The sequence below is a fragment of the Sapajus apella genome, unplaced genomic scaffold (genome assembly GCF_009761245.1).
Source record: "Sapajus apella isolate SASKATOON/1434 unplaced genomic scaffold, GSC_monkey_1.0 scaffold82, whole genome shotgun sequence".
Taxonomy (NCBI): Eukaryota; Metazoa; Chordata; class Mammalia; order Primates; family Cebidae; genus Sapajus; species Sapajus apella.
This window is the reverse complement of record NW_022437022.1, coordinates 6,109,054-6,121,464: the sequence shown is the minus strand read 5'-3', so window position 1 is coordinate 6,121,464 and position 12,411 is coordinate 6,109,054. Positions and strand designations below refer to the sequence as shown.

General features: G+C 37.7%; 1 protein-coding gene across 5 annotated transcripts in view; it reads left to right on the top strand.

Annotated features, from left to right (window-relative positions):
- Positions 1-12,411, top strand: part of MAP3K4 (mitogen-activated protein kinase kinase kinase 4) — a 120,011-nt gene that overhangs the window by 85,786 nt on the left and 21,814 nt on the right. For 3 of the 5 annotated variants that reach the window (XR_004261287.1, XM_032253133.1, XM_032253131.1), the window contains exons 7-15: positions 2,247-2,363; positions 3,837-3,936; positions 4,037-4,120; positions 5,121-5,387; positions 6,745-6,894; positions 8,444-8,605; positions 9,390-9,523; positions 10,329-10,407; positions 11,085-11,163. Coding sequence is in view for 4 of the 5 variants with exons in the window: in XM_032253133.1 (XP_032109024.1) it covers positions 2,247-2,363; positions 3,837-3,936; positions 4,037-4,120; positions 5,121-5,387; positions 6,745-6,894; positions 8,444-8,605; positions 9,390-9,523; positions 10,329-10,407; positions 11,085-11,163 (1,172 nt within the window). In the remaining variant the exon portion in view is untranslated. The remainder of the gene's footprint in view (positions 1-2,246; positions 2,364-3,836; positions 3,937-4,036; positions 4,121-5,120; positions 5,388-6,744; positions 6,895-8,443; positions 8,606-9,389; positions 9,524-10,328; positions 10,408-11,084; positions 11,164-12,411) is intronic. The other 2 variants (XM_032253134.1, XM_032253132.1) reach the window with 1 other exon arrangement.

Below are 12,411 nucleotides of genomic sequence, written 5' to 3'. Positions count from 1 at the left end.
GGATTCATTGTCATTTGCAATATCTCTGCCCCCTTACTTTTCCATGATTCTGCTTTGCCTAATTCCTTGTTTGCATTTTCTGTTTCCCACCTGTCAAGCTTTGTTGAAGAAATGTCTTTAAAGGTTACTGTGTAGTTTCACTACAAATTCATGTTGTGTAATGTCACTGTACCCACACTTCCTCTTGTCAGTCTTAGTGTTTCCATCTTTTGCTTGTCATTCAGATTCCCTAGGCACAGTCCCTGGCCTTTGCCTTCATGACCCTTGCTCTGAGAAGCTCCAGAATGTTTTCGTTGCCCCTTCTTGTGAACAGTCCACTTCTATTCCAGCTCTGGACTCCACTGCATTTTGTTTGTTGTATTAGAGCAGCAGCTTCTGCTTCAAACACTTTCTCCCAGGGTTTGTCAGTGTTGGGATCAACCCTGACTCCTTTATTTCCTGCACACACTACCTTGAGTCTTTTTGGCTGTCCTTTCAGGGTATATCTAGAATCTGACCTCTGCCTCTCAAGGACTCCACGCTCCCACTCTTCCCAAGTTGTCATTTCTCAAGTGTGTTACTGCAGCACCTTTCCAAACAGCCTCCCTACTTCTGCCTGAAGCCTCCTTGAGCTTATTCTCAATGCCACAGCCAGAATGGTCTGGTTAAAGTTATGTTAGACCATTGTCTCCTCCAAATTTCCCAGTGGCTCCCCATCTTAGGAAATGAAAGACTGCCTAACAGTGGCCCGCACGGCCTGACATGGTCCGATTTCTCATTACGTCTTTATCCTGCTTCTAGACCCTCCTGTGCTCACTTCCCAGCCACAGTGACTCCCTCACTGTCTCCAGCCCTTTTCACCAGCTGGCCCCTCTCCATGGAGTGCTCTTCCCCCCAGTTATTTTCATGATTCGTTTTCCCAGTTCCTTCAGGTCTTTATCCTGATGTTATGTTCTCAGTTTATTTAAGATGGAAAGTCCTACCCACAAGTACTCCTTAGCTTTTTTCTCTGTTCCTTTTCTCCATGGCAGTTACCAATAAGCTGAAGTACAATACATTTTCCTTTTTAGTTTTATTTATTGTTTTTCTCCATCCACTGGAGGGCTGTTACCTGTTTTGTTTGCTGCTGCTTAATACATAATAGGCATTCAATATTTGTTAAATAAGTACATTCTAGTAACTTTGCATAATCTTCTTTTTAAAAGCATGTTTTCAATCAGGCCCCTTTCCCAGTCATATATTTTAAATGTACCCCCTTTGCTTACCAAATGCCAAACTAATGAACATGACATCCGATGCCCTCCACAGCATGGCCCCAGGACTTTCCTGGTCCTGTTCCCCTGTCCCTTTGTAGCCTAAATACCCACTACTCTTCAGATTAGATGATTTTCTTTTTTCACGAACATGCTTCTTGCTGGACACATCTTTATGCTTTTTAATTATATTTATTGTTCTTCCTGGACTTTCGTCCTCTTTTTCCATTTTCTTCCTTGCAGATTTTCCTCTTCCCACCATTAATCCACCTGTTAAAATTCCGCATTTGCCAGCAAGGCCCATTGCAGGGCTTTCTGACATGAAGCCATGCTTTCAGCTGGGTCTGTGACTGTGCCTTCGAGGAGGATTGGTCCTTTCTCCTCCTCCAACAAGCCTAGCACTTACCTCCTGCCGCATCTGATATTGGTTCTGTACCCACCTGCTCTCTGTTACTAGATCATAAGTCCTTTTCCTTGAACATCGTAGAGGTCAGTAAACCATTGTTGAATTTTACTTCACTCATTTAGATTCATTTTATACACTTAGGTGTACATTTTAACACTGGTATTTAGAATTGTGTATTCAGTGAGAAGGATCAGCCAGGTAGAGTGTTTCATGTTTATTGACTATACAAAGCTAATTGTGGGGAACTTTTTAAAAACAGTTGCATTTAAGGAATTCAGTTTTCCCCCTTTCAACTATCATTTAGTTTGAGGCCATTTTGCACCATTTTTAAGATTTAAGATGGAGATAGTGTTTGCGCATCTACTATGAATACAATTAAGATTTCAAGGTTTATAGTGAGATACTGTGGTAGTAGAACAAAGGTAGGTACATGCCATATCCAGATTTCTACCTTTCCACATTCATGGTTTTATGTTAAGAGAAGGATTTCATTGTTGATTTTTAAACTTCTAAAGCAGTAGCTGAACCTCTCAGTTTCTCAGTCAAGAATCAGGCTATCAGTAGGGACAATTTTTCCCTGTTTTATTTTTGTTACTTTTGTTCCTTAGTGACATTGCAGGAATGCTGCTGAAATCTACAGGAAGTTTTTTAGAAGTTGGCTTAGAGGAGAGCTGTGCTGAATTTTGGACCAGTGCCGATGACAGCAGTGCTTCCGACGAAATCAGGTTGGAGTCGTGTTTCCTTTCCTCTTCCACTTCTTGCCTCGTAGTTTTCTTCCTCTTGGTGAGATCCTAGAAGGAGCCTTGTTCAAACCAAATTGTGTTGGCCTGGAAGAATTTGGGCAGTAGTTGTAAAGGGATTTATTTGTCTTTTCATATGATTTCTTAGTTATGGTTTTATGTGAAATTTTCTTTGAAGGTAAACTTAGAATTTATTTAGTGTGATAAAAATAGTGCTAACTTAAGAGAAAAAGATAAAGTTGACTAAAATGAGTAAAATTTTCTTTACGTTGTCTGGAATACCTTATATATTAGTTTCTGTTGTTAAAAAGTCTGTGTAGTGGTCCATTAATACATTTTAATGATATTTTGATACATTTGTATTCTTAGTTTATTCCTTCTGTTGAACTTTAAGCTTAAGTGTATGAAACTGTGGCTTTTCTGTTGGAATGTCCTCAGATTCTGTGCAGATAGTATTTAGGTGGAACCTTTTGAAATTGCTACTCTTTGTGGCATATGTATCAAGCATATAGCAACTTTGTGGCCGTATAATCAGCAAGATCATATGATTCAAACTTAGCAAATGCTCAGATAGAACTCACTTCTCCAAAGCTAAAATGTTTTCTGTCACCATTCAAGGTTTGATGAAAAATACATTTTGGGTTTCAGAACACCTGATATGTTTTTAGGACAAGGTTAAAGAAAGAAGTTCCCACACAGGTTCTTACCTGGGAAAATACTGAATAGCTGAGAAATTGACTTAATAAGTTTGTAGCTCTTACAGGTTTGAGATCTAACATGGTGGGTTCAAAATAACCCCAAGCATGTTGATTCCAAATCAACATGAGAATGCAGGAATTAAGATGGTGAACTACAGAGTGTCTCTCATGACACACTCTGTTTACTCGTGACAGATCTCAAAGGGGGGCCGTGGGCAGTGGTGTGCTGGAGCCGCTTCTCCTGGCCTAAGAGAGCGGATCGAGCACATCTCCCAAATCATTCCACAGTGACATCATACTGCTGCCTTGAAATTAACTATGATGGGAGTATTTACACCACAGAAATCAGCATGCACTACATAAGATAGTAATTTAGGGGCAGCCAGTTGGTAAATATTTACCAGACCACACTGTATATATTTCTTTTTAGATCTTGAGCCAGGAATTAAGAACTTAGCTTTAAACTCCAAGAAGTGATCACAATGGAATCTTAAGAAAATTGAGCTTCCTGTTATGTGAAGGTTATTTAATATGCTCTGCTAACATAAAAAGGATATGAATATTTTCTACAAAACTGTCAGGAGCAGGCTTCTGAGTATTTTGACTATATCCTCAGCAATTCCTTGGTTCTGTTTAAAAAAATCTGCAGTCTTTACTTCTTACTGTGATTTAGAATTTGCTTCTTCTTTATTGTTAAATCCCTTTTGCACCCCGGGGTATTCCCTAGTGTGTTCTAACTGGACTTGAATCCACTTGGCAGGAGGTCTGTTATAGAGATCAGCCGGGCACTGAAGGAGCTCTTCCATGAGGCCAGAGAAAGGGCCTCCAAAGCACTTGGATTTGCTAAAATGTTGAGAAAGGTGAGCTTGCAATCCTGATTAGTGTCTTTTTCTTATTTTTCAATTGTCTTATTTTTTAAATGCTAACCCTAAAGAAGTTTCCTTGTAACTGTGATCCTAGGACCTGGAAATAGCAGCAGAATTCAGGCTTTCAGCTCCAGTTAGAGACCTCCTGGGTGTTCTGAAATCAAAACAGTATGTTAAGGTAAGTACTTCAAATGGTATGATTGAAACATTTTGCCTTTCCTTCTTTATTCTAAAACAGGCAAACTTTTTCTTAAAGGTCCAAGTAGTAAATATTGCAAGTTTTGAAGGCTGTACCACAACCCCAGTTTTAAGACTGTCCCATAATTTACCAATGGAACAATTAAACAGCCTTGTTCATACTTGACTTACTAGCTTGTCTTTAGAGTGTAGATAAATAATAAAAAAATTTACTCATACTGTTTAATTATACATATTTAAAATAATGTGTATAAAGAGATAGTATTCATTTTAAATAATAGTGTTTTTTTTCCACCCTTATTTTTCCTGAAGCAGTTCAAAGGTTTTTACACTGAAACTTTGACATCAGGATCCTGGTCATCACTGACCCACATTTTGAGTCACCAACTTTAAGTTGTTTGAGATTTAGCACTGTTAGAATCTGTATGTGATGTCATCACTGGACGTTTTATCCCAATCCCACAGCTTCATCCCACTCCCATAGTGAGAGTGGGAGGCATGACCTGTGCTGCACCACCCTATGTGTCCCCTTGAAAAAATGATCTCAAGGAGACTTCTTATGATGACCCTTCCCCTGGCCCCCTGCCTGGAATAATTAGAGAATCTGTATTCACAATTTTTGCCTTTTTCCTAAGCCAGGTGACTTTCTATAAGTGTCACAAACTAGTAGTGGCTGAGGTTGTTTCAGGCTGTCTTGCTTCTCCCTCGAGTATTTTCTTGAAGAGGATGTCCAATAATCGGGGAGACTGTAAGGCCTCTCCTCCAGTACATTCACAGACTCTCCTCCTCCTGCCTTCTTCAGTCACACTGAACCCGGCTACTTGCCACTCCCTCACTGCTCCAATTTGTGCCCTTCCCACATCCCCCTGCCCAAACCTGCTTCTCCTTTCCTAGGTTGGTTTATTTGTTTGTTTGTTTTTAAATAACATATTTCTCTAACGCACAATGTTCCTTAAGATTTTGGATTATTTCTTTTGCAGGTACAAATTCCTGGGTTAGAAAACTTACAGGTGTTTGTTCCAGACACACTTGCTAAGGAGAAGAGTATTATTTTGCAGTTACTCAATGCAGCTGCAGGAAAGGACTGTTCAAAAGATTCAGATGATGTACTCATTGACACCTACCTGCTTCTGACCAAGCACAGTGATCGAGCCCGTGATTCAGAGGATAGCTGGGGCACGTGGAAGGCACAGCCTGTCAAAGTTGTGCCTCAGGTGGAGACGGTTGACACCCTGAGAAACATGCAGGTACATCTCACCTCCATCCTTTCAGCAGTGTTACTTAAAGGACTTTTAGGAAGAATGAACTGTTAGCTGCTCAAGAATGAGGGGTTTAATTATCCTAGTAATCACAAGTGTATACTTCCCAAAAATGTACCTTGATGCGTTCATAGGTAATTTCGCAGCATAATTTGTACTAATATATTATTCTGTTAAGTTAAATGATACTGAAATAGAAATAAACCATCTATTTGGTTTATATCTTTTCTTAGTTCAGTCATGTACTTAGATCCGTGGAGCTGTGATGTAAAAGGAGTTATGTCACTAATATAATTTGTAGTTCTAGAAATCCCAGTTCTCCAAGTACTCAGGTTTACTGGTTATTTAATTTTCATTTTTTTGTGTGTGAAGGCTGTCCCCTCTCTACCTAACAGAGACCTCATGACAGTTTCCATAACTCACTGGTTATAAACTGTGGGAAGCCTTCCCATTCATCTGTGTTCAGCTTAGGGACAGTTATGGTGAGTGTTCATATGCACCCTGAGCTCAGCCTCACCAGAACTGAGTATATATTGGCCTGCCATATCCCTTGCCCCAACAACTCTGCTTTTATATTCCCTATCTCCGTGAATGGTTCTGCATTCACTCATATGTTTAAACCGGAAGTGTGACAGCTAATATAAATTCAGCCCCCCACCTTTCCAGTTAATACCTTGCCTTGGCAAGCCAGAAGCATGTTCAGTAAGTTCCTTTCCCTGCATCCCCAGAGCAACTGCTATAGTCAGAACTTCACCATCCCTCTCTTGAACTATTGCAGTTTCTTACTTTGAGTTTCCCTGCATCAAGCCTCACCTTCTGTCTCTCCAATTCTGTGTTTGTTTTTGTGCTTTCAGAATGATCATTCTAATACATCTGATTACATCACTGATCTACTTAAAATACTGCAAGGATTCTTTATCTCCTCAAGAACAAAAGTTATATAGTCTTTATTTCTTAATGTTTAATATAAGGCCCTTCATCTGATTCCACTCTTATTCCTACATTTTCATTTTTCACATGCTGGTCCAATACACACACGGGTGCACACATGTACATGTATGCATGTGCACGCACACACTGCACTAGCAGTACTGAACTACTTGAAGTTCTAGGCTATCTCAAAGATGTCATGCCTGCAGTCTCAAAGGTTCTCCATGGTGCTGAATATCCCAGATGTCAGTGTCCACTAAGTGTGTGGCTGTGTAGTTTAAAAATGACTTTCTGATCAGATGGTTGTTGGCCTGGTATCTCTGAGATTGGCATTGTTTTTGGACTGCTGTTGAACTGGAATGATAACTAAGTAACTGGGTTGGTTTTTATGTCCTGTGCTTGATTTTCCTCCCAGGTGGATAATCTTTTACTAGTTGTCACACAGTCTGCCCATCTCACAATTCAGAGAAAAGCTTTCCAGCAGTCCATTGAGGGACTTATAACTCTGTGCCAGGAGCAGACATCCAGTCAGCCGGTCATCGCCAAAGCTTTGCAGCAGCTAAAGGTATTACACTGTCTTCTACATAAGCTGAGATTTTTCATTTTTGTTGAAATGCCGTGGAAGAGTCAGTGTGTGGTAACATGTGTAAGGTCATATCATCCAAGGAACTTGAGCTCTTAAATTGCCTACCCACTCACCTCTCTTCCTGATAGATATTTTCTTACATCTAAACTACAGATCCTGAGATCCTTCCTGGAGCTGTAGAACTTCATAATTGGAAAGTACAGAGAATTGAACTTTATGTGACTAATTCATAATGGCTACATGACTTGGTTAGTGTCAAAGCTGAAAATTTAGGAATTTAGGTCTCTTCATTCCCAATGTAAATTTCTTTCTCCTTTCACAATCTTCAGTATTTACTAGAGGTACTCCATATCAGTAATGTGTAGTAGAAGATTTATTTATTGTTTAATAAATAATTCAAATTAAATATAATAGAAAAACAAACAATTGCAGAGAAGCACAGAGGCCTTTCAAAATTTATGACAAGCCACAGCCTGGCTGTCTTTTCCCATGATTTTCTGGTTTTGATACTTTATATTTTGCATCGCACTTATCAGCCTTGATCTCATCATACTTTTCCAGGCCATCAGTTACGCCTTCTTATTCACATTAAAGGCTTGACTTCTTGGAGAAGAAACACTCTCTGAAATTGCAAGTCATTTCATAAACATTTGTTTTTCTTTTGTCAATCTGATTTGTCTGATTTATCTGTAAATATTTATTAACTACATATTTAGGTTATCTCTCTTGTAGATTATTCAAAGAATACTTTGTAACCATAACAAGGGGCTTGCCTGATGGAGACCTTGTGTGCACACGTGTGTGTAAGGGTGGGTAGAAAGGGAGACCAATTTGGAGCTTTTGTGGTGTTGCCGAGAGAGGTTACGAAAGCTCAGGCCAGGACAAGGCTTCTCAGCCTCTTCGATGTGGACATTTGGGCCAGTAATTCTTTGTTGTGGAGGTCTGTCCTGTGCATTTTAGGATGTTTAGCAACATCTCTGGCCTCTAGTAGAGTCCACTCCTTCCTCCAAATTTTGACAATCAGAAACTTCTCTGGACAGTGTCTCCAGATGTTGAGGGGAGGGAGAAGAATCCACCCCAGAAGAGAACCCCTGGACTAGGGAGTAGCAAGGAAATGAGGACTGCATGATTCAAGGACACTGTGGAGGTCATCTAGAAGTTCCTGGGCTTTTTCACTCTGTGGAATTGCAACCGTACTTACGGTTGAGCAACTGTCCCAAGAGAAGAAAACGACAGGTGGTTGATATATAAAAATATTAAAGATATAAGCATCTGTTCCAAGACCAGATTGTAGTTAGACTTCATCATTTTAAATGCATTTTTTTCTCTTCTGTTTAAGAATGCCATAGAAAAATAACATAATTTCCTCTATATTTGATAATTCCTTTTAGTAATTAAAAGTGGCTAAGTGTTGGCAGTGGTTAATGTCTGTGTGATGGTGAACAAAATATTTCTTTAAAATGTGTAATACTTACAGTATTGTATGATTTGCTTCATTTTGGACTAATCATGGTTTGGGACTCTTTAGAATGATGCATTAGAGCTATGCAACAGAATAAGCAATGCCATTGACCGCGTGGACCACATGTTCACATCAGAATTTGATGCTGAGGTTGATGAATCTGAATCTGTCACCTTGCAACAGTACTACCGAGAAGCAATGATTCAGGGGTACAATTTTGGATTTGAGGTAGGTTGAGAATAAGAGAAAACACATAGTACAGTTTAGTAATTGCTTGATAACTTCCAGAAAGTTTTAGGAATCTTTTACAGTAAATCTGATATTAATCGTAATCACAGCTTAAGAATATCATCTTGGCCGGGCGCGGTGGCTCAAGCCTGTAATCCCAGCACTTTGGGAGGCCGAGGCGGGTGGATCACGAGGTCAAGAGATCGAGACCATCCTGGTCAACATGGTGAAACCCCGTCTCTACTAAAAATACAAAAAATTAGCTGGGCATGGTGGTGCATGCCTGTAATCCCAGCTACTCAGGAGGCTGAGGCAGGAGAATTGCCTGAACCCAGGAGGCGGAGGTTGCGGTGAGCCGAGATCACGCCATTGCACTCCAGCCTGGGTAACATGAGTGAAACTCCGTCTCAAAAAAAAAAAAAAAGAATATCATCTTATATCACTCATGAATATCCGAGATGTTAGTTTACTTTTAAACTGTTAAGTAGTTGCCTGACTTTTATTTTGTGCTAACGACCATCCACTTACATTTTAAAACTTTATAAAAGATGTTTTATATCATAAAAGCACACTCTTAATTTAAACTCTGGAGTAAAACATTTATGAAACTGCATTTTAAAACACTATGCTTTCTATAATTGTTCATACTATTCAAAATATAGAAATTTTAATTGGATTTCACTTTTTGTTTTTAGAAAACATTTAAACAGACATGGTATTATAGCATGTGGTATTATTTAATGATTGTTTTCTTCATTTTGATATACATGAAATCTTCTTACAGTATCATAAAGAAGTTGTTCGTTTGATGTCTGGGGAGTTTAGACAGAAGATAGGAGACAAATACATAAACTTTGCTCGGAAGTGGATGAATTATGTCCTGACTAAATGTGAGAGCGGTAGAGGTACAAGACCCAGGTAATGACCAACTAGGATGTTTCTGGAATGCATCATGTGGGGTTGGTAGTAGTTGTTCATATATGTCCTATGGGATATGTTTGAGCAGATGACATGAAAGGGAATACTCTAAGCTCTTCGGTGATCAGGTTTTTTTTTTTAATGGAAAAATACATAACGAAAACTGTATAACTCTTAGGAAAAAAATTTTTTTTAAGTTCTTCCAAACTGGAGTTACCTTAAAGGGAACTCCTGTTCTCCTTTGACAAGTCTTCCTGATCACTAATGTTTTTTCCTCCCTTATGAAATTTATTCATTAAGAAGTCATTTTGGAATTTGCAGCGGGGGAATGGGTGAATCATCTGTGAAACGCAATAGTAACTCCACTAAAGTAAACATAGGTATTAAAGCGTCTTGACTGTGAAAAATAGCTGAGTGTTCTGTGATTTGTAATGGGGGGATATCATGGGGCAGTTTTTTAAAGTCATTAAGCTGTTTCTGCAAGTTAGAGAAAATACATTTGCTGTACCTGAGACTCAAAGTAGGAACTTTATGTTATAAAACTCATAAATAATGGTTAAATTACAAATGGCCCCTATCATGTCTAAAATCCTCTTCCATGTTTCCCATTTGTTTCAAAACAAAATTAAATTTTAAATTTTCCAAAAGGTCACACTGTAAACTTAGTGAACCCAGGCAAAAAAAAAAAAAGTGTTTTCTCCTAGCTAATAATTTTAATTATGTTACTTTTTAGTATTGTGCAGTCTAAAACTGCTACAGCATTTTCTTGGTTGTTTTGTGATTACTGAACTTTTTCATGTACTAGGTGGGCAACTCAAGGTTTTGATTTTCTACAAGCAATTGAACCTGCCTTTATTTCAGCTTTACCAGAAGATGACTTCTTGGTATGGAATATTCTAAAGTTTTTTTCATTGTAAAATAAGTCAGTGACTCTTTATTTTCTGGTTGTGTATGTTTTACGTGTAATAGTGGTTCTAAATATTTTTTGTGTGATGATAATGCTGGGAAATTAAAGTATTCCTAATAGCAGAGTAAGATATTTTTTTCTTCTTATAACACTGGTGTTCAGTTAAGTCAATGTCTAGTTTGTAAACCCTGGCCCTAAAATATTTGTTAGTTTTATGTTTTTACTGCCATCATAGCTGCTGCTTTGGGGCAGAAAAAGGATTAGCTCTTTTACTTCAACGTGCACCATTTGAGAGCATCATGCTCGTGTTGAATATTATCACTGTTAGTCTCATAAGTGTCATCAGATTAACATGATGTTGCTCAAAGTGTGAATTCATTCATTCTTGTAGTAGTAGAGACGATTACATGAAAAGTTCTTTGCTTGTACACATCATTGTGTTATGGGATTTGCTTTTATTTATAAAAATGATAAGACATTCTATTATTTTAAATTATATACAATTTGTGTTTATACTTATTTTCTTTTAAACTACAGAAAATATTTGGGTAACATGTTTTTAAAAATATGCTGAAAGTCAATTTGTGCTACTTTTTTAATTAAGGAAGTATGCATTTTTTCTCTTTACCTTTCCCATTGTTTTTTGGTTTCTAGAGTTTACAAGCCTTGATGAATGAATGCATTGGCCATGTCATAGGAAAACCACACAGTCCTGTTACAGGTTTGTACCTTGGTAAGACAGCCGTTACAGCATTTCTTCTGGAACATAATGATTTGAGTGGACAAATCCTTTTGTAATTGCAGTTGTTTAAAATGGTATAAGAGCTGTTTTAAGAATATTCAGGAAAATGACAATAAGAGGGACAGAAATGAGGTGTATAGATAGAGAACTCCATAGCAATCTTTCTAAATCCAACAGGAAGATTAAAATGTCAACCATAAGCTATTCCACTGCTAGCCAGCAGTATTAAATTATACATTTGTTTTTTCTATAGCATTACTACCATTCTTTTTTCCCCCTTGCCATCTTTCCTGATGGGGAGGAAGGACTGGAAGAGGGCATTGTCTGGCAAGCAGCAAGAACCGCCTCGCTGCGGGTGGCTGCAGATCACTTCCTTGACGCTCCTTCCTCACCTTTGAGGACAACAGTGTCCATTTCTCCACAGCTTTCCCAAGTACCCGCCTTCCCACCAACTGTAGTAAATTCTGATTTGGTTTTACTTTTTAAAACATCAAGTTAAGTTTTGCTGCAATATATATTACTTCAATTACAATTTTTGATTTTAGTTCATGTACAGTTTTAGTCACGTTGAATGATTAACACTTTTCTAGTATATGTTGAAACTTTGAAAACAAAATATATATTAAAAAAGAGCTATGTCTTATGTCATTCTTGAGATAGTTTGTAAAGAAAATGAAACTATTTATAAGTAATAAACACCCAAAAAAGAAAACTTAGAAATTTTATGCAATTTAAATTACACACGAAAAATTCATAAATAATAAATTTATTGAACACCAACTATGCTTCGTAGAGGGTACTTGCTAGCTACAGAAAAGTAAGTAGAATGGGTTTTAATTGTTGATTTTTTAATCTTCAAGATCCACTCAGTTTATACCTCTTTTTCTCCCAAGGTTGTTATGAAAATGAAAGTTATCATTTGTAAGACTGTTTGAGCATTTTATATAAAGCATGTTATTGTCTCATCAGGCTTTTGCTTAAGCATATTATCAATAATTTTGATTTTCTGATCTCTTAACTTCTCTAAGAACATAATTGATAATTCAGTAAGAATTATTTTTAAAAAATATTTTATTACATAAGGAATTATTTTCATTGTGGAAAAATTACAATGTAGAAAAAGTATGTAGAAAAATATGGGAGATACACCTTTAGAAAATTCATCAATGTAAAAAAAGATTGCAAAAGAAAAAATACTCATACTTCGATAATCCAGTGGTAGTCACTGGTAACATCTGA